The 23216-nt window shown below is 42.4% G+C and overlaps 1 protein-coding gene across 1 annotated transcript in view; it reads left to right on the top strand.

The window, feature by feature from the left end:
• Positions 1-8962: 8962 nt before the first annotated feature.
• LOC112110728 (sulfotransferase 6B1-like) overlaps positions 8963-23216 on the top strand; it is a 30734-nt gene continuing 16480 nt past the window's right edge. The window contains exon 1 of the mRNA XM_024205877.1: positions 8963-9164. Within this exon, the coding sequence (XP_024061645.1) occupies positions 8963-9164 (202 nt within the window). The remainder of the gene's footprint in view (positions 9165-23216) is intronic.

Here is a 23216-nt window from a genome sequence, read left to right as displayed (position 1 = left end):
CTGCCGCGTCTGGACCTGTGGTAAGTTCGGACTAAGGTACTTCGAATTCAGCTACGTTATTAACGTAGCTGAATTTGCGTACCTTAGTCCAAAGTGGGGGCTTAGTGGGGACCAGGCCTAAGGTTGCCTGTTTAACCTTATGATACAGTCTTTAATTACATGATCATGTACTATTTTTTCCACAGGACCCTGCCTGAGATGTTTATAACAGAACTGTCCCACAGGAAATTCTAACATTTTAACATTTGTTTTTATCCTGAATTGAAAGGAAAAAAGTCAAAATCTTGAAATATTTTGGAGAACAAAATGTTCCAAAAACCATTGATTCAGAAACATTGAGATGTTTTGTATCAATGCTGAAGCATTGTAATATAAATATTAATACTGTGTCTATATATTATTATTATAAAACATAATATAAAAGTCAAAATGAAACAATAGTCAAAACTAAGCAAATAATCAGAAGGAAATACTACATTTTGAATCATTTCAAAACTTTTCAGATTAAAATTGCATCAAAATTGACACATTTCCACAAAACATAGATTTTGACAAAACAACAATTTCCAACAAAATCCATTCCACCAATATTTTGACCAGCTCTACTTTATAGTAACATAATTTTTAGTGATACAGATAAGAGATCTAGCCACCCTATTAATCTATAAATACATCTGTATGTGCCCTGACATCTCTGAACTAACGAAGGAAATTCTGCATTGTTAAAAATACCATTGGAACAAAGATACAGTTACAGAACAGCAGAGGAAGGAAAGAAATACGAGGCATAGGATGGGGGTGGGGGGAGAATACAGGTTTTCAGGTAAGATTTGAAATGTTCAGACCTGGAGGTATATGCAGTATGGGCTCAAATCTACAAACACTTAAAGCATGTGAGTACCTGTATTCACAATGGGCCAGATCCTCAGGTGTGTTGGAGCAGCCCATGTTGCACCTGGGAGAAGGGGTGGCCTTCCGTCTCCTTTCTACACATCCCACTACATACAATATGATAGCTGGGAGCCAGTTTGGTCCCCAGTGCAGGACAAGCAGGGCCAGTGCAAGGAAGTTTCGCGCCCTAGGTGAAACTTCCACCTTGCGCCCCCCCCCCCCAGCCCTGCGGCAGCTCCCCACCCCGCCCTCCGCCCTGAGGCGCCCCCCCCGCGGCAGCTCCCCTCCTCTGCCCTGAGGCGCCCCCCCCCGCGACAGCTCCACCCCACCCCCGGGGAGCCGTGCGGCAGCTCCCCACCCCAGCTCACCTCTGCTCTGCCTCCTCCCCAAGCATGCCACCCCCGCTCTAATTCTCCTCCCCTCCCAGGCTTGTGGCGCCAAACAGCTGATTGGCGCCACAAGCCTGGGAGGCAGGAGAAGTGGAGCGGCCGCTGTGCTGGGAGAGGGAGTCTGAGCCGCACGTGTCAGCATGCCACCGGCAGCCCAGCCCAGGAACGCTGTAAAAAAAAAAAATTGGGGGCACCGCTTTTTGGCGCCCCCAAATCTTGGTGCCCTAGGCAACCGCCTAGTTTGCCTTAATGGTAGCACCGGCCCTGAGGACAAGTCATCCGTAGGGCTTCTCTAATGTGCACTGGCAGTAACCACAGCCATTCTGCTGGCCCACAATTGCTGGAGCACTGTGCATTTTAGCCATGTTCTTTTCTGTACATGAGAAATTCTGGTCTTGTCTACCATTATTCTTAGAAGACTCTATGGATGTTTGAAAAACTACCATGTTTATGACATCAGGGAAACCATATAAGTGAAACCTGAGTAACAGATGGGAAGTAATTTTCTAACTCTTAAATTCTTCTTGTTAACACCTATTCAAGTTAAACAGTTGGGAGAAAAGCTCTCTTTGTTAAAGATTCAGCACTCTCAACCCTTTAATAGGGATTGAGAAAATGCCCACTCAACTTTTCGGAATCCTCTAAGAAGTCCTCTAGCAAAAACAGAGAAGGTGAAACATGACATTCCTATATTACTATGACTAAAAAACATCCTAAATCAGCAAAAATTGCCTCCCCGTTTTTAAATTTGTGCTGTGCAGGTCACCTTTAACGCTTTTCTTTCTCTAAGGGTGTCTAGAATGAAATTTACAAGTGACTTAAAAACTGGAGCTGTATTTTTTTAAATAAAGAAGTTAATTGCCACTAGGGCCACCTTATTTCAGACAGATATTCATCGTCTTGGAAGATGACTGGGTTGGTAAATCTAGAAACGTAATCAACGTCTGGTAGTCTCAAGCTGCAGTCTTCTCTGTTCGTTTTCTTCTTTGTGTATTGATTGCCCTCAGAAAGGGCTTTGTGGTAAACATCTCTAGCCTGGAGGCATGAGCCTTTGTCTTAAGTTTTTGGCAGCCAGCAGCTGGATGCCCATATTTTAAACACATTTGTCCTTTCTTCAGGTCTACCAACGCACTGTAATTATATCTAGTTTCACATCAGCCCCAGGGTGTTGCCTGCTAATGCAGTGGCAACTCTGTAGCTGCCTGTGTAGCAAGACAAAGGCTCTTGTATTTTCAACATGTTTTTCGTCTCTCTTAAAGACCTTTTCATCTCAGAGAAGAACTGTGCAGTGTTTGGGAAAATAAATACATCATTAGAAATAAGGTGCACATTTTTAATAGTGAGGGTACTTAAGCATTTGAACAACTTATCAAGGGTTGTTGTGGATTCTCTGTCACTGGACATTTTAAAATCAAGTTTAGATGTTTTTCTAAAAGATATGATCTAGTTCAAACAGGAACTAATTCAGGGAAGTTCTATGGACTATGGTGTTGTGTACGAGAGCTGAATCTGGGGCATTCCCCCCTTTCCCTAGATCCCAAAGAAGCTCCTCCACATAAACTCTGCAAAAATACAGATTAGCAGGTGGGCTGATGACATGGCTAGGTGGGGCCTGTTTGTCATATGCTCTATTTCACACAACTGCAGGGCAAAGTTGTTCAAGGTGCTGCTAAGTGAGTCCACCGTAGCTTGTCCAGGTTCCTTCTATGCACTGTGGACCACTCCCAGCCTGAAGGGGGTTCTGAAATGGCAGCTGAGAGATCCTGGCAGTCTGGACCCTTCAGGCCCTATCAAGGGGCTGCAGGGAGCTGTGGAAGCCTGTAGGTAGTGTGGACACACAGGGCCTCAGCTCATATGGCCATTGCCTCCAGCAGGTCCCGTCCAATGAAAAAAGCAGATTAAGAGGATGAACCCTGGCCTCTTCTGTGGTGTGGGGAAATCTTACCAGCTCCTACAGAAAAACGAGCAGGAAACTCTACATTTCTTCTCCCTCATGTGAGATGAACCTGCCTATATGAGGTATAGAACCTTCATTCCTATTTTTTTCTATTCAGTTTAGAATCCTCATTTCTTTTTTCTTCCTCTATGGGAGACACTATTCTACATACGGGTGAATCAAACAAAAGGAGCCTGATTCTCTTTCTGATAAAGACTTCTTATTGTAACTTATACTGAGTGATCTAGGAGCTATTGATCACTCTAGAACAAGCAGCTCTCTCCTAGGCTATGGCAATCTTCCTCCCACTAAAGTTAAGGAAAGAGACACTCATTTCAGTGAAAACATGACCAGAGGCTGAATCAGCATAATAGACTTCTCTCAGTCCCATAGAAACACAAAAACATAGTTTTGCAAAGTTCAGAAATGTTAACGTTCATTATTTGGGGGAAACGAAGATGGCATAAGAACATAAGAACGGCCGTAATGGGTCAGTCCAAAGGTCCATCTAGCCCAGTATACTGTCTTCCAACAGTGGCCAATGCCAGGTGCCCCAGAGAACAGGTAATTACAGAACAGGTAATCATCAAGTGATCCATCCCCTGTCGCCCATTCCCAGCTTCTGGCAAACATGATTGATACTGGTCCCATATCTATCAATTCAGAAGTGAATTGGGTGGAAATATTATCTGCTAAAGAGTACAAATTATGAAGTGCCTTTCAAACATTACGCTTCCATCAAGTCCTTCAGAACTTTGTCCAGAATGTTTTCCACAGCTGTAGTGTCCCAGAACATTAGAATTTTCTCACTTTACATCACTTTCAGTTTCGTTGAAAACACTATTGTTGTCCTAATTCATAGATTTTAAGGCCAGAAGTCTGACCTGTATATCACAGCCCGTTACGATTTGGCTCAACACAAATTATTGGGCTTAATACAGAAATAACTGAGTGAAATATATCTTCCAGAAAAGCATCCAGTGTTCACCTGAAAAAAAATCATGAGATGGAGAATTCACAACTTCCCCACTGGTAGCTTGTTCCAAAGGTTAACGCATCTCACTATTCAAAAAAAAAAAAAAATTGTGCTTTATTTCTAATTTGAATTTGTCTGACTTCAGCTTCTAGCCATTAGTTCTTGTTGCACCTTTCTCCGCTAGATTAGAGAGCTCTTTAGTACCTGGTATTACTGCCCATGAAGGTAATTATACACTGTAATTAAGTCACCTCTTAGCTCTGGTCTGCACTATGAACTTACGTTGGTATAACTGCATTGCTCAGGGGTGTGGAAAATCCACACCCCTGAGTAATGCAGTTATACCGACCAAACTTTGGTGTAAACAGCACTATGTTGGCGGGAGGGCTTATCCTGTCAACATAGCTACCATCTCTCGGGGAGGTGGAGTACTTATGCCAATGGGAGAAGCTGTCTCATCAGCATAGGTAATGTCTTCACTAAGCACAACAGTGGCACAACGCTTTAAGTGTAGACAAAGCTTTAATCTTCTTTTTGATAAACTAAATGGATTATGCTCCCTAAGTTTCTCTAGTTCTCAAATAACTTTTTGACACTCTTTTCTGCATGCTCTCCAATTATTTCAACATCTTTTAAAAAACATGGCCAGCAGAACTGGACACAGCATTCCAGTACTGGTGTCACCAATGTCACACCTAGGTAAAATAACTCCTTCTCATTACTCCCCTCTTTATACATCCAAGGATCGCATTAACCCTTTTTGTGCCACAGCATTGCAATGGGAGCTCTTATTCAGTTGCTTTTCAACTATAACCCATAAATGAGCTTAAAAGTCACTGCTTTCCAGGATACAGTCTCCCAGTCTGTAGCTATGGCCCCACATTCTTTGTTCCTAGATATATGATCTTGCATTTGGCTGTATCCTAATTTGAATTGGATGGGCTGAGTTTACCAAGCGATCCAAATTGCTCAGTGCAACTGGCCTGTCATCACCATTATTCCCCACTCCGCCAATCAACAAATTTTTGTGATTTTATAGTTACTCCTAGATCATTGATTTGATGAAAATATTGAATAGCGTTGGACCTAGAACCAATCCCCGCAGAACCACAGTAGAAACAGCCCCCATTTGGTGATCATTCCCTACTGACAATAACTGTTTGAGATCTGTCATCTTGTTCTTAAACCATTTAGTTACCAAGTCTATAAAAGCTTTCTTGGTGATGGGAACTTCCTTCCTTCTCACCTGTATGGCTGGGCTAACATCTAGAGCAGGGGTAGGCAATCTATGGCACGGGTGCCAAAGGCGGCACTCGAGCTGATTTTCAGTGGCACTCACACTGCCCGGGTCCTGGCCACCGGTCCAGGGGACTCTGCATTTTAATTTAATTTTAAATGAAGCTTCTTAAACATTTTAAAAACCTTATTTACTTTACATACAACAATAGTTTAGTTATATATTATAGACTTATAGAAAGAAACCTTCTAAAAACCTTAAAATGTATTACTGGCATGCGAAACCTTAAATTAGAGTGAATAAATGAAGACTCGGCACACCACTTCTGAAAGGTTGTCGACCCCTGATCTAGACACTGGGGAAGAGTCTTGTTGCCCTCATATGTCATGTCTGACTGCATGTGCTGATTTAAGTAAACAACCATCAGAATTGTACTTGCAGATTTCCCCTACTTCCATAGCTTCCGTATTAAGATCCTGAAGTATCAGTGTGGATAGGATAATTTTTAATATTCAGATTATACATTGAGGGAATCATGTTGCCCATATAAACTAGTAAATCCAGATTTCCTGTATTGTCTTATTAAATGTCAAATTTGAGAGTACGTCTTATCTGATCTTCCAAATTTTCAGAGTGACATGACTGCTGATTGAACAAATGTAATGAGTGAAGCTTTCTTACCTACTTGCCCTCTGTTATTTTAATCCCCAGTTTTCATAATCCACATTTGCTTTTCATAGCTATTGATTTTTAGAAATCTCCTTAAGGATGGGTACAGTGCTGATACTGAATGTCCATGGGTAAACAGAAAAAGCAAGCATTATTCCTTCAGCTTTGAACCTCACTCTTCAGGACCAGGGCCGCCCGGGGGGCGAGGGGGGAGACAAGTGGGGCAATTTGCCCTGGGCCCCGCAGGGGTCCCCATGAGAATATAGTATTCTATAGTATTGCAACTTTTTTTATGGAAGGGCCCCCTGAAATTGCTTTGCCCCAGACCCCCTGTATCCTCTGGGCAGCCCTGTTCAGGACAGCACTTGAGCACAACTTTAAGCATATTCTTAAATCCAGCTGACTTCAATGGGACTTAAGCACATGCTTAAATTTTTTGCTGAATATCAGCAAATATCACAGACACTCCTCAGCCTGATATACTAGTTCCAGTACACCCCTCAAACTAGGATAGTTTTGGATACAGACAGTTGTAGGCTAGGGAGTGGGGCAATGTCCCTGTATTCCTTATTCTTCTCATGATTACAGCAGTATTGCCAATACCAAGAGTTCAAAAATCCAAGTCAGACCCCCCAAAATCATGAAATTGACCTAAAAAAATCATGAGTATCTTTAAAGAGATTAAATCATGTGTTCTGTCTGTCTTCAGATTGTTAAACTCCCCCTGCCTGCTCCCAACGTGTGTGTGACGATCACAGTATTGCCAACTCTCATACTTATTGCCAGAGAGAAGATTCTGGCCCCTGCTGCAGGCGTTCTCACAATAATGCAGGTCCCGTGCTCTCTCGCTCACCCTCCCAGGCCATGGCAGCCACCTGTTCCCACAGATGCCAAAGTTTGCACAGCTCCATGCATGACATTTCTCACCAGTGTGACAAAGTCATTAATCTCCCCTACACAGACTCCTTCCACTGCTTGGGGGAGGAGGGGATCATGTGAGGAACTTTAGAGACTCCCTCACTGACAGGGGACCTCACATACGGAGCTGCACAAAATATTATGCCCCCCTACCAAAAGTCAGTTGCTACTGCCACTACCTGCCTCACAGAAGTCAATTAGTGCCTCTTACCTTTTTGTGGGCCTGGCTACTGCCCCTGATCCAGCTGCTCTCCTGCAGGAAGCCCTCAGGCCTTGGGAAAGCCTTTTTTCAATTTCAGAGTGTTACTCCAACCTAGATATGAGCTATCCCCGAAGGATCCCCAGCCCACTGAGAAGAGAGCTGGGAAAGCCCCCTCTGCCTTTAGAAGGTTGGGGCCTAGAGCTCAGCTGGCTAAGTGTGGGAGCCAGCTGTTCCAGCCCAGCCCAGCAGGTGCCGGAAGAGTCCCTCTCTGGATGATAGTGGCTCTGTTTTGCCCCTGAAGAAAGAGGATGGAGGTGCAGGCCAGTCAGTTACCCCCAGAAGCTTGCAGGGTGGGGTATCAAGACCATCAGACTCCGCTATGCAGACTCCAAGGATAAGTGGGAGCAGTTTGGGGGATGGGACAATAGGGAGTTGGTGGGATTTTATACAATATATTGTATAAAAACTTCAAATACTCTTAACAAATGACAGAGGGGTAGCCGTGTTAGTCTGAGTCTGTAAAAAGCAACAGAGGGTCCTGTGGCACCTTTAAGACTAACAGAAGTATAGGGAGCATAAGCTTTCGTGGGTAAGAACCTCACTTCTTCAGATGCAAGTGAAGAGGTTCTCTTGCATCTGAAGAAGTGAGGTTCTTACCCACGAAAGCTTATGCTCCCTATACTTCTGTTAGTCTTAAAGGTGCCACAGGACCCTCTGTTGCTCTTAACAAATGAGTTAAAAATAAAATATTGAAATATTTTCCACCCTACACAACCATTTATGGGAACCCTGTAGCAAGGTGTAATATTGCTGCGGGATGGCTAGCATTCAGAACCCAGGCTCTAGGGGTTTGGAGGAGCAAATGGCAGCAGGGGGTGAGGAGTGGGAAGGGCTCAGGGCAGCAGCAGGTACCTGCTGAGGAGCCCAGCATGAGGAAGCAAGAAGCTGGGGAGCAGGTACCTGCCAGGGCTGAGGAGTGGTGATGGCTGGGAGGGGAGAGAATGACTTGGGAGAGCAGAAACTTTGGGAAGAGGAAGTAAATGGGGCTTAAGGCAAAGGAGGAAGGGGATGGGAGCAGGTACTGACTGGGAGCAGTGAGCCAGGAGAGATCAGGACAGAGGAAGGGAAAGCAGGAGCCAGAGTAGGGTAGGTTGGTGGGTGGCCAGGAACCATGTAGCAGGTACACCTGGGGTGCCCCCAGAAATTTTTCACATAGCACGCACAATTGAACCACTCATTTCAGGAGGGGCAGTGTCAGCGGCAGAGCTACCAGACCAAGCTTCATTGAGTGGTGCTGTGACCTCATGCGTGGGGTTGCAGCACCAGTCAGTTTGGGAGCACTCTCAAACGAAGGGCTTGGGACAAACTGCCCTTTTTGCTCTGGCCTCTGCCAATTGTGTGCACTGTGTGTAACATGGGTACAGCTGTGGGGGCCACCACAGGTACCTGCTGGGGACAGGGAGCAACGAGAGTTGAGATGGTGGGGGAGGGGAATGTGGGGCTAAGGTGGGCAGGGGACAGTGCAGGGAGGGAGGAAAGGGATCCAGGAAGTAGGCAGCTGCTGGGAACAGCTTCAGCAGGGGGCAAAATCATGTGACTGGCCATAAATCTGCAAGAGTTGTCAACACTGTTAATGCTTACAGGTTATAATCTTCTCCATAGCTGTGCAGGAGGAGTCAGTTAGGAAACCTCTTAAAAGCAGTCTGTCTATCTGCTCAGACTTCCACAGCCAGAGAGAGGCAAAATGACTACTGCCAGGAAGAAATTCATTGAGAGGTTGGATCAGGCCATGGCTACTGCTGAAAAGATGGCCCCAGAGGACCTGCTGTGCTCCTATAAGGGGGTTTTGTACCCTGTTACCCATTGCAGTGCAGAAACTTTCAAAGCTCTCGAGTCCTTTGAAGCCAGGAGTGATGATGTGTTATTAGTGGGATACCCTAAAACAGGTGAATATATTGTTTTCTTTGCTTCAAGTGAAAATAGTGTTAGGGCATTAACATTATTAATGTAGACATGTAATTTAAAACAATGAGACTATTCCTTTTTGCTGATGCTAAGCTAGCTTTGCTATGAAGATCGTGTACTGGAGATTGTTCAAGTGTACTCCATGAGGATGGGGGTAATATATTTTCTTGTATTCACTGCAGAACAATTACTGTAAGGCTGAGAAGATAAACAAGCAAAAGTCAGTTATGGTTTGCAAGGCTTGATTTCCTTGCACATATGTAGTATTTGGTATCAATATGCACAGTCTGAGCCACATCAGGCTGTCTCATCCACAAAAGGGAGAGGGGGGAGGAGGGGGCAGGAGAAGTGAGAATTAAAGGGGGACTCTTGTGATTAGGGGGCTAGGATCAGTTCATTTGGTCCTTAATGCAGCCACTTTATATTTTGACCAGATTCCTTCTGTCATGGACAAGGGAGCTGTGTGCAGGGGCCCTGGGCAGGCTGGATGTGGGCTCACAATAAAGCTGCTGATTGAGTTTCAGATGTGGGTGTTTAAGCTTGTTGGATGTTACCACTAGCCTTCAGAGAACTGTGTAGCTTGCTCTCAGGCTTGGTCTACACCAGTAAATTAAGCTGGTTTAACGATGATGCTCAGGGGTGTGAAAAATCCACACTCCTGAGAGGCGTTGCTAAGACAACTTAACACCTAGGGTATGTCTACACTACAGGATTAATCCGAATTTAGATAATTCGAATTTGGGAAACAGGTTGTATAAATTCGATTGTGCGCGGCCACACTAAGCACCTTAATTCGGTTTTAAACCACATTAATTCGGTGGTGTGCGGTCACACTACCCCATTAACTTAAATACAGTAATTCGGTGGTGTGCGTCCACACTAACCCTAATTCGAATTAACAAAATCGATTTAGGCTCTACTCCGTTCGTCGAGGTGGAGTACAGAAATCGATTTAAAGGGCCCTTTAATTCGAATTAACTGGCTCTGTAGTGTGGACGGGTGAAGGGTTAATTCGGATTAAGGCAGCTAAATCCGAATTAAAGTCCTAGTGTAGACCAGGCCCTAGTATAGACAGCTTTAGGTCGATGGAAGAATTCATCTGCCAACCTAGCTACCACCTCTTGGGAGGTGGATTAACTACGCCAACAGAAGAACCCCTGCCATCTGCATAGGTAGTATCTACAGTGAAGCGCTACAGCAGCCCAACGGCAGCAGTGCATCTGTGCACTGTACTATTTCAAGTGTAGACAACCCCTCAGATTTTCTACTACAGCATATCAGGATTTCATTATTAATCCAATGCTCCTAAGTGTCTGAGGCCATTTATCAGATGTAGATTCAAGTGAGGGAAATGTAAGTTTTCTATTGATATTTTTTTCTAATGTATTTTAATCTTGGCTTTTCGTTTTCTTATACTAAGTTTTTAATGATAACTTGCACTTAGTTTTTGAGGTTATTAGGCATCAGAACGGGCATATGGAAAATCCAGTTCTTATCTTTCACAGTTTGCTGTACATGGCCAGCTTCAAAAACTGAATAACAAATGAAAAAAAAAATTAGAAATGCAGTTTATCCTCAAATAATCAGATAGTATGAACTAGCAGGCACCAGCATGAAACTTCTAAACAATGGACAGAAAGCTAGCAGGAGAAGGAAATTAAAACTCATGTTTTATAAGATGTTGCATATTGTAAACTGCAGTCTGGAAAAATATAGTTCAAAGGTAGATGGCAAATGTTGGAGGTGTGATTCAACAGCAAATTATTGGGCTCAAAACAAGAGTAACTGGGTGAAAGTCTATTATCTGTGTGATATAGGAGATCAGACTAAGTGATCTAATGGTCCCTTCCAGTCTTTTTTTTTTAAATAAATAAATCTGTGAAGCACGGAGAATTTGACTCATTTAGAGCTGTGTGAATAACTGATTTTTCATTTCACTGGTAGTTCTGAAAAAAATGTGGGGTCAAGCCGAAACCAAATTTTTTCAGAATTTTCAGTGAATCAGAAAGATAGAAAAAATTCATTTTGGGTCAAACTCATCATTCTGCTTGACCCAAAATGAAACATATCAATTTCTGGTATCTTTAATAATTTTGTTTAATAAAAGCAAAAGAAATTAGGAAATGAAGGGCTAGGTTCACAAAGGGACTTAAGGACCATCCACCAAATGGGGGATGGAGTGGTTCCCCTCTTCCCTCCCTTAGCCCAGAGACTCAGGCACTTTCCTGAAATGTGGGAAAATCAGGTTAAAATTCCCCCCTCTAGCATAAGGACTTGAAGTTAGGTCTTCCATATCCTAGATATGTACTCTAACTAACAGTTTAGGGAGTATTCTGGTGTGTGCATATTGGTTTCTCTCAGTCTCTGCTGTTGAAGCCATTTCACTTTGCATAAATAATTAAATGTTCATTAATCCAGAGAGTGATTCTGGATCTGGTGGTTACAGCACTCTGGTTCCAATAGCTTTCCTGCTGGAAGGCATGGTCTGGCCCAATATACGGATAACTTTAAATATGGCCCAAGACACCCTCCCAAATGTCATTGTATTCAGGCCATCTTACATTTCATAAATTAATCTTCCAAGAGGTGCAACTTCCGTTTAGTTCACGAACCAGGCCTGAAGTAGTTCCGAGGAGAATAGAGTTTTCTTTGCAAAGCAATAGCCACTGTGCATACAATTGGACATTTTCAGAAGTAACAGTGTGATGAAGCAAATGATCATTATACCCCATTAGAAGTTACTGTTATTGCAAGCAAAAAAACAATTTTTGTGGTGGGCAGGGAGAAGGTTTTGCTCTATGAAATTGCAGCATCATCTCCACTGAATACAATATCCTTCCATTTAACTACACCAGAAGAAAGAGCACAAATATTATGGCTGAACTTAAATAAATAATAATTGTACCTAGTTCTCTTATTAGTAGACCTTAAAGTGTTTTACAAAGGAAGTCAGTATCATTGCCCCTATGTTACAGATGGGGAAACTGAGGCATAAAGCAGTAAAGTGACTTGCCCACGGTCACCGAGCAGGCTAGTGGTAGAGCCAGGAATAGAACCCAGGTCTCTTGAGTCCCAGTCTATTCAGTAGGCCACACTGCCTCCCCAACTTTCATTATGTAACATTAAAAACAAGCTAAACATTTACTTGCATAAGTTATTGAACAACAGCACAATCATTATCTTCTGCACTGTAGAACTAGAAAGTCACAGCTATGCATTTTAACAAAGGTAAAAATCTGGATTCTCCAACATGATGGAAAACAATGAATAGGTAGCTACTAATTGAAATGCTAAAAAAGCCAAACAAACCAACCAGAAATACTTATTCACACAACAGAAACCAATCTATATTAGTGCAATGCTACAGTTATGAATTTAAATGCACCTGGGTTGGGAAATGAACAGGTAGTTTTAATGTTATCATAGTAACATGAAATAACTTACATCATACAACTAAGGGGAGATGTTATTAGGGCCAAAATTGAAGTCAGTCACCCAATTCCCATTGATTTTCAGTGGAAGATGGGCACTTAACTTTCCTTTGTGCTTTGAAAAAAAATCTTCCTCTTAAGTCTACCTTCAATCAGTTTAAATAGTCATCAAGAAGATTAGATATTATTTTTAGGTGCTTGTGCTGTGCCAATCAACACGGTATCTAAACACCTTCCAGAATCTATATATAATAAAACAATAAGACATGTATCTATATATGCCAATACTCCTAGACCATTGTGATATCAGAGGTAACTCAACCAATCACCACCCTTTACTGTACAGGTAGTTTGCATGCACCAATTTCATTGGTTGTTACAGAATCATAGACGTGTAGCCGTAGAAGAGATCTTGAGAGGTCATTAAGTCCAGCCCCCTGTGCTGAGGCAGGACCAAGTAAACCTTAGCCATCTCTGACAGGTGTTTGTCAACCTGTTCTTAAAATCCTCCAGTGATGGGGATTCCACAGCCTCATAGACTCATAGACTCATAGACTTTAAGGTCAGAAGGGACCAATATGGTCATCTAGTCTGACCCCCCGCATGATGCAGGCCACAAAAGCTGACCCCCCCACTTTCCCTTAACTCTGCTGTTGAAGTCTCCAGATCGTGATCTCCTTTGGAAGTCTATTTCAGAACTTAACTACACTTATAGTTAGAAAGTTTTTCCTAATATCTAACCTAGTCCCTTGCTGCAGATTAAGCCTATTACTTCTGGTCCTATCTCCAGTGGACATGGAGAACAATTGAGCACAGTCTTCTTTTTACAGCTCTTAACATATTTAAAGACTTATCAAGTCACCTCTCAGTCTTCTTTTTCCAAGACTAAACATGCCCAGTTTTTTCAACCCTTCATTATAGGGCAGGTTTTCTAAACCTTTTATCATTTTTGTTGCTCTCCTCTGGACTCTCTCCAATTTGTCCACATCTTTCCTAAAGTGTGGTGCTCAGAATTGAACACAACTGGGGCCTCACCAATGTCAAGTAGAGTGGGACAATTACCTCATGTCTTACATATGACACTCTTGTTAATACACCCCAGAATGATATTAGCCTTTTGTGCAACTGCATCACATTGTTGACTCATATTCAATTTATGATCCACTATAACTCCCAGATCCTTTTCAGCAGTATTACCACCTAGCCAGTTATTCCCCTTTTTGTAGTTGTGCTTTTTATTTTTCCTTCCTAAGCAAAGTATTTTGCACTTATCTCTATTAAAGTTCATCTTGTTGAATTTAGACCAATTCATCAATGTCATTTTGATTTCTAATCGTGTCCTGCAAAGTGCTTAAAATCTCTCTCAGCTTGGTGTCATCTGCAGATTTTGTAGGTATACTCTCCACTCCGTTGACAAAGTCATTCATGAAAATATCGACTAGTACCAGACCCAGGACTGACCCCTTCAGGCCCCACTAGATGCACCCTCCCAGTTTGACAGTGAACCATCAATACCTACTCTTAGAATATAGTCTTTCAATCAGTTGTGCAACTCACCTTATAGCAATTTTATCTAGACCTCATTTTCTGAGTTTGCTTATGAAGATGTCATGTGGGACTGTGTCAAAAACCTTACTAAAATCAAGATACATCACATCTACTGTTCACCCTTATCAACTTGTCTAATTTGTTCCAGGATCTTTCCAGGTACCAAAGTTAGGCTGACTGGTTTACAATTCTCCAGTCCACTTTGTTCCCCCTTTTAAAGATAGGTACTATGTTTGCCCTTCTGCATTCCTCTGGCACCTCACCTGTCCTCCATGAGTTCTCAAAAGATAATTACTAATTGTTTTGAGATAACTTAAGGAACTAGAACAGGAGTACTTGTGGCACCTTAGAGACTAACTAGAACTAGATGAAGCACCGTAGGATTAATTTCATCAAGCTCTGATGTCTTGAATAATCTAACTTATCTAAATGTTCTTCAACTTGTGCTTTTCCTATTTTGGCTTGCATTCCTTCCCCTTGCTGTTAATATTAATTGACTTGAGTATCTTATCACCATTAAACTTCTTAGTGAAGACTTGAGCAAAAGAGGTATTAAACACCTCAGCCTTCTTGGCATCATCAGTTATTAGCTCTCCTTCACTGCTAAGTAGAGGACCTGCACTTTCCTTTGTCTTCCTCCTAATGTATTTGAAGAACCTCTTCTTATTGCCTTTTATGTCCCTTGCTAGGTATAACTCATTTTGTGCCTTAGCCTTTCTGATTTTTTTCCTACATGTTTGTGCTATTCTTTTGTCCTCCTTCCTGGCAACTTGTCCATGTTTCTACTTTAATTTTTAGGTCATTAAAGAGCTCCTAATGGAGCCATATTGGTCTCTTACTATTCTTCCTATCTTTCTTTCACATCACGATAGATTGCAGTTGTGTCTTTAATATGGTCTCTTTGGGAAACTGCCAGCTCTCCTGAACACCTTAGATTTTCTTCTCATGTACCTTACCTATCAGTTCTCTGAGTTTATTAAAGTCTGCTTTTTTGAAGTCCATTGTCCTTATTCTGCTGTGCTCACTCCTTCCTTTCCTTAGAATCAGGAAATCTATCATTTCATGATCGCTTAGTTTCATTCAAATTGCCTTCCACCTTCAGATTCACTATCAATTCCTCCCTATTGGTCAGGATCAAGTCTACAATGGCTGTCTCCCAGTTACTTCCTCCATTTTCCAAAACAAAACAAAAAAAAGTTATCCCCAATATATTTCAAGAACTTATTGGAAATTTTGTGGTTTGCCATATTACTTTTCCAATAGATGTCTGGGTGGTTAAAGTCCTCCATTACTACCAAGTCTTATGTTTTGGCTGTTTCTATTATTTGTTCTAGAAATGCCTCATCCACCTCCAGTTCCTGATTTGGTGGTCTATAGTAGACCCCTACCATGACATCACCCCCATTTATTTTTTTTACTCCTTTTATCTTTAACCAGAGACTTTCAACTGGTCTGCCCCTTACTTCCTTATCGACCTTAGAACAAGTGTATATATTCTTGATATATAATGGAACACCTCTTTCCTTTTTATACTGCCTGTGCTTCCTGAACAAGTTATACCCTTCTATGCCAATATTCCAGTCATGAGACTTATCCCATCAAGTATGAGTCAGTGTTGTGAGGGACACTACATAGACGGTAGACTTGGTGAAGAACTGTGGCAGTTTCTCAATACCACCCACACAACAACACAACCAGCACACACAAAAACCCTAAACACACATAGCCCTTCACCAGAGCACATACCCCTCATTTGTTACCTGCACAAATCAACACACACAAAAAAATCAACTATCATCTCCCATAACCATCCACCTCAAATCAAAACAAAATTCCCCTGTGACAGATGGGACCACTGTAGTCAATTTATGAATGGTTTATGTATGATTGTGTTTTACTCCAGGGGGGAGGGCTACCACAGCGTCTCCAGGAATTACAAACAGTGAGGGACAATTACCCTGGGAATGGTAAACAACTCCTAAGAAGCATAACCCCAGGAGTGTTTGCATATACTGGTTCAAACTGGGTTTTCCAGAGACTCGAACCAAAAAAGGACTTTTAGTATGAAAAGCTGAGCTTGAACTGAGACAGGGCCTTTTAATTCAGCAAACGGACAAGACCTTCTGTCCCAGGGGGTCCGCAATCCTTGTGGAAGGGTTGGAAAGACTTTGGCTTCCTAGGACCCCCTCAGACTGATGGCTGAGCTCTGGTAAGCTTTTATCAGGTGCATAGGAACTTCTATTGTTTTTGATATTTTTTCTGTAAAGCTTTTACCCTAACAATAAATGTACTGTGCTTTGTGACGGCTGGTTGGTAACTGGTACTCACTGCTGTATCCCCAGAGAAAGGTTAACCTCACGTACTGGACCCTGATCAGACCTATTGAGGGACTGTAAACCTAAAACCCTGATCTGGAGGGAGAGAGATGCAGGTGCCCACCTCAGAGGTGTCAGCTGGAAGCCTGAAACCTTAAATGGGTGTCCTCTGCCCTCAAGAAAGACCCAAAAGCAGGGGGTGTGAAATGTGACCCACACTGAAAGTGGTCAGGCAGGGGTATGGCCAGGGGTTCCCCTCCCAGACGTCTCCCCTTTCTTCTGCAACTCCAGCCTGTGCGGCCAGTCTCTTCTTTTTCATCTCAGCCCTCAGGCTGAGTCATGCATCCACCCCTTTCAGAGCAGACAGGAAGAAAAGTTCAATAACTGAGGGCTGGTCCACACTAACCCCCCACTTCGAATTAAGATACGCAACTTCAGCTACGTGAATAACGTAGCTGAAGTCGAAGTATCTTAGTTCGAACTTACCGCGGGTCCACACACGGCAGGCAGGTTCCCCCGTTGACTCCGCGTACTCCTCTCGTGGAGCAGGAGTACCAGCGTCGACGGCGAGCACTTCCGGGATCGATACGGGATCGATTTATCACGTCTAGACAAGATGCGATAAATCGATCCCAGAAGATCGATTGCTTACCGCCGGATCCGGAGGTAAGTATAGACGTACCCTGAGAAGTTGTTTGGTGCCCATAAGGGCTTTCTCCTTAGCTCCAGGACTTGGGGTCTGGACCCTGGTGTACCTGAATTCCCCCCAGATTAAATTAAAGAATTGAACCAAAAATAAAGTTTCTGACCTTCCCAAACAGTCACCAGTCTCTCCTCTGCAGGCTTGGGCAGGACTGTGTGGTCAGGTCTCAGGCAACAAGAGCTCCTGGCCTGTTATTTTCCAAGACCTCAGGTCTGCTCCCTTCCCTTACTTACCTCCCACTGAGGTGCTCTGCTTCCTCTTTTAAACTCCACTTCCAGCTTGTGCAGGCTTTGTAGGTGCAGCTGGGTGGGGCTGCCTGGGCCCAGAGCTGCTCCTTAGCCACTTCTTCTCCTGTGTGAGGTTCGTATACCTGTGCAGTTAGCACTGAAACTGTGACACCCGCCAGCACAACCCCCTCGACATAAATCAACACAACCACAACACAAGCAGCACACACAATAACCCCAAACACACACAGCCCCTTCCTGCAGTGCACACACCTAATTCATCACTCGCACAAATCAACACACATCTCCCAGCACAACACACACACACACACACTTTCCCAAGTCATCTGTTTAAGGCTTCTTAGAGCTGCCTGCCAGTGGAGTCAGGCAGCTTAGAGAGCCACCTGGGCATGGAGTCTAGAACCTTCCAGCTCCACCACATTCCTGACTAGCTGCCGGATGGAAAGCTATGCCGACAGTTGCTTGGATGAGTTGCATGCACATCAACCTGAGCTTTGTTAAAACTGCCAAGGTGCGGGAGGGGTGATGCCTGAAATGGTCATACTTACCATAAATTTGAGTGGCAAAGCTGCAGGTCATCACTAGTTATTAATAAAAGAGGTGACTAATACTAGTCTGATTAGGTTTTCTTTCCTTGCCTGAGGAGGAAAATTTAAGGTGTGTTTTTATTATACATTTTTAATGTACACGGTATGCCAAACAGCACAATATATAAAACAACATATCAATAGAGCACTGGCCTTAGGTGGTGTCAATGTGTGTTACTCTTTTGAAGCCAATGGAGTGGTTCCCTTTTACACCATCTGAGAATCTGGACTTATATATTTTCATTACTATGGTAATGATACTAAAACCCCACACCTTAACTCTGCCCCTTCAGGGGAGGAAAGGAGAGAAACCTTTGACCTATGTTAGTCACCTAGTTTATTTGTAACATTGGTAGTTGCTCAGATAGCAGGGTGATGGGTGCAGTATAGGAACCTAAATAGAATTCACAAACAAAAAAACTTCATTTAATGTTAGTTAAGGTTGTTCTCATAATTAAACTAAACCATAAAAATTAGAAAATACAAAGTTCAGAATCAAGCACATTCAGGTTAGGAAATGAAAGCTGGCCAGGCAACCTTAATTCACCCCACCCCCTCCCGTATGTATGCATTATGATACAGCCTGTAATTATACAATCCCATATTATTATTTATACAAACCCCTGCTTCATTCAGTGCCCAGGACAGACCTCCTCTGGGGATGAATAAGAGCTGTGTAGTGAAAGTGTGTGTTGTCTGTAACTCCCCTGCCTAAATTGCTGCAGAAGTTGTAAAGTTTGCAGTGAATGAGGCAGGGGATTGCAGGAAGAGAAAGGACAGTTTTGTGGTTAGGGCAGATGAATGCTGCCTTGAAGACTCAGATTCTATCACTGCCTGTGCCACCAAGTTCCTGAATGATGCTGAGTAACTCACACCAAACTTTTTTCATAGGTAATTCCTTCTGCATGCAATTAAAGGCTGTATCATAATGCACACGCACAAGGGGACCAAATTAAGGTTGCAAGAGCAATGTTTAATTCTGGCAGTTCCTAATTTGAGAGTGCTTTACTCTGTAATCATTTTTAATCCTTGATTTTGGATTTCCTAGTGTTTTTATGGTTTGGTTTACTGATGAGAGCAACCTTAACCTTTACTGTTAAACAAAAGTTTGTGAATTTCCTTATTTTTTTGATTGCAAGACAATGTTTTATATATGTGCTATTTAAATAAAGCATTTACATATTTGTTGTCTTCAGTGTATATTTTTTTATTATCTATGTGAGGCTCCATATGTCACCACTCAGTGCCATATTGAGCAATACATTGAACAGTATTACAGGACGTTCCTGTTTTTTCAAATGGCCTGGGGGCATCCAAAACTTTTGGATAACCAGGTGTTCAGATAAATGGAAGTGCTAGAGGATTAAGTGCTGGAGGTCAGAGGCAGCAGGAGGAGGGGGTGGGGCCAAGCTGTGCTTTGCTCCTGCATGCTGCAGTGACTCTGGCTCCCTGCATGGAAAGAACCTGAGGGGAGGGAGGAGGGTTGGGGAAAGAAAGAAAGAGAGAGGGGGAGTAACCACAGAACCCGCCTCAGTGCTTCTTAGGTGCTTCCCAGCCCTGCCTAGGACATCCACATCATCACTATGTTGTAGTCAAAGGGGATACAATTCAGTCCTTCTGTTCAAAAGTATAGGTCTTATGACATGGGTGAGTAATTTTAATTCCAGCCAGTAGAGGGCAGTGGTACTGTACCAGTCCAGCTTCTCATTGGCGATGAGTGCACCTGCTCCTGGTGTAGAGAGGAACTCCTTTATAGGTTCTAATTCTTCAATGGAGCTGCTTTTCTAATGTTCCTTTAAAAACTAACATGCATTATGCTTTCCTGTCCTTTCTCTTATCTCTGTGATTCTGAGGAACAGAGAATGATATTTTGGAATCTCTTTTAAAGCAAGAAATGTGCAAAAATAATTGGATTTAGCCTTCCATGGTATATTTATCACTAGATGATAGAACTAAAAATGTATGTTGGTATTTTTAAAAATAAAAAATTTAATAGGTGCAAAAATGCACCTATCATTATTATTTATTTGTATTACTTTAGGGCCTGGGAGCCCTGTAAGGAAGCACTTCCTCACACAATGCACAGTCAATCTGGAGAACTCATTGCTAGGGGATGTCGTGAAGGCCAAAAGTATAACTGGGTTCAAAAAAGAACTAGATAAATTCATGGAGGATAGGTCCATCAATGGCCAATTTGGTCAGGGATACAACCCCATGCTCTGGGTGTCCCTAAACCTCTGACTGCCAGAAGCTGGGACTGGACGACAGGAGATGGATCACTCAATAATTGCCCTGTTCTGTTCATTCCTTCTGAAGCATCTGGCACTGGCCACTGTTGGAAGACAGAATACTAGGCTAGATGGACCATTGGTCTGATCCAGTATGGTCATATTTACATACTTATTTCTCAAAGTCCTTTGAACTCCATAACTTTTAGTAGCAGCCAGTAATCTATAAAACCACTTTGGCAAACAGGTATTACTATCCTTTGTTTTTTCAGAAAAAGTTCCATGTAAAACTAAATGTGCATTCTCACGCTGGGTTATGATGTTTGCATTCATAAACTGAACTATATCAAGTGCAAACACCAGCTAACATGGAGGCAGATTGGAAAACTACTGGAAGGCAAGAAAACACAATAGGAAAACTAGGTGCTCCAGCCAGAAAACAGATCTTCTGATAAGGTTTTAGATGTTTATTTTATTGACCATGGGACTGAAACCTTTTGTAAAATCTCTTAGGATGCATCGTAAATGCTTCTGCCTTTTTAAGCCTTGCCTACTCCAGAGAAATTGGCCAGTCTAAAAGCTGATTTGACTGCCTTGAACACTTGTAAAACATTTGTGTCCAGGCACACAAGGACTCCATCTGGTTTACAAGCATTCCAAGAATGGGCTGTAGACAACTAGGCTTTCTGCAGGTTCTCAAGAACTGGTTCTGTCTAAACTGGGTGGGTGCCAGTGTAGATGTAAACTATCTGAACTAGTTCCCTCGCTATTACTGTAACACAGTGCAGCAGTAGCCTTTGAAAATCTCTCAGAAAACACTGCTTCTGGTAGCTGAGCCAGGGACAGTGAGCTAAGAACTCTGAAATCAGTGTATCTGAAATTGCTTAAGCCAGTGCCAGTGTAGTCGTGGTCAAAACTTAAATCAAATCAGCTTGGTTAGTGTGGACACACTGATTGGACTGGTTTAAGCAAAACATTTCAAAGTGGTTCATTTCTCTAGTTTAGGCCCAGCAAAAATGACACATCGTTAACTGGTCAGAGTCCAAAAGCAGAATGCAAAGGCCTTCACAGCACTGGGGAAGTTTACAAAATCTGGTTCAGCTGTTGGAGATTTAACTAAATCAGTTATAAGAACTGTTTTGTTCACTGGAGCGGTGTCTACTTTGAGGCTCCAAAAAGAGTTTGAATTTTTTTGTACACTTCCCCAATGCAGACTAGATCCTATTCACCTTGATGAGTACTTACTCATGTGAGCTGCCCTGCTAACCCATTGATGCTATGTGTAAGAGTAAGTGCTCACCAAAATGAGTATGGGTTCCACAATCCAGTCCTCAACATTTACCCTAGTAATGCAGGTCTCAATTAGAAGACTGTATACAAGGCTTAAAGTTGGCTGTGTCAGATAGATTTGCAGTCTCAGCTTAAATAAAATAAAATAAATAAATAATGAAAGGAGCTTTGAGATATGTCTGGGAGGGGCTGTGTGCAAGTGCACTGGTAAATCTGGAACAGCAGTTTCTGAATGGCCGAGTCCAGCACTTACCATTCACATCACACAACCAAATGAACTTAGTGGAGTTGCTCCAAGTTAATAATGCAGAATTTGGCCTGTGGTGTGTATATAGGACACAACACACACACACACAAATCTTCTATAAGATGTGCAGAAGAAGGCCAAGTGCTCACAGCAAGAGCCGAAAGGTAGACCCACTGCAGAACTTGGCTAAGGCAGAAAACCCTCTCTAATCAAGCAATAATGTGAACAGCCACAACTTGACACAGATTGGGTTCAGAAAGACCAAATCAATGCTCATCTAGTCCACACTAAACCTTCCTTTTCCCTCAGAGATGCCCTGGGTGTCTCTCCCATTCACCACGTTTTCAAACAGTTTGTAAAGTCCTAGAGTTGCCTGAAAAAAACCCAAGATTTTTCCTGCAAGAAATGTTGAACAAAAAATCTTAATTTAATATTATTTTGTTTGAGGTTATTTTAAAGAAAAAAAGCTGAAATGATGTAACACTTTAAGTGAGAACAAAAAAAAATGTTGGATTTTATAATTTCCTGGAAAAGAACTCAATTTTAGTGAAGCCATAAACTTTCTACAAATTATTTATCAGCTTTGCACACTGAGCTCTGGGGAAACCTCTGCATGTTCAAATTCCATTTGAAATGGACATAAATAATCAGGAACTTGGGAAATGATTGATTGCTAATCATGTCCACATGCTATGAAGGAGAAAATGATACTTTTGATATTTATTGTCTTTAAAAAGACATTGTGTTAACAAAATGCTAACTTGTATTGTAAACTGTAACAAGTCTACATCAAAGGCTGGAGGCTAGGTTGGTCTATGGGTTTTGGGCGGATTTCACAATCTCTCAGCAGATGTCACTCACAGAGGTTGCTTTGACATCCTGAGTGGAAAAAGAACGTTTTTGCTGTTAGAAGGCCAAGAGCTTTGTACCACATAAGCAACAAGATCAAACACACAAGGGCGTTTAATATTTAACGTCTTTTTATTTACTTTCTTTTCTGTAAATTGCATAGAAACACTTTTTTTTTGGGGTTAACATAAGTTGAACTTGTATTGCCTTATCTCTTTCTGGGAATTTACAAGCTGACATTCTTGAAATGAACATATCCCTCTCCTCATGAGAAAGCATGTGACAACCTGTATACCATTTAAGGGCATGGTGGGTATTGTGGTCTTTCTTCTGGTACTGTACCACTGAGAGCACAAGTGGGACAAACCATCTAAGGGCTCAATCGTGCAAACCCTTAAGCCTGATTTAACATGTGAGTAGTTCTACTGCCTCCAACAGGAGCACTCACATGTGCAACATTACAGACAAGTGAAAAGTTTTGCAAGGTCAGGATCCAATAAGCCACTGTTCAGAGGCCATTTTTCTGTCTGAGTTTCTAACCTCTCCAAAACCTTTGCATTATTCCTCTTTCCTCACCACCCAAGTAA

Source organism: Terrapene carolina, unplaced genomic scaffold (assembly GCF_002925995.2).
Source record: "Terrapene carolina triunguis isolate 2854851 unplaced genomic scaffold, T_m_triunguis-2.0 Scaffold85, whole genome shotgun sequence".
NCBI lineage: Eukaryota > Metazoa > Chordata > Testudines > Emydidae > Terrapene > Terrapene triunguis.
The sequence above is the reverse complement of the archived record's forward strand: the minus strand, read 5'-3'. Positions and strand labels throughout refer to the sequence as shown.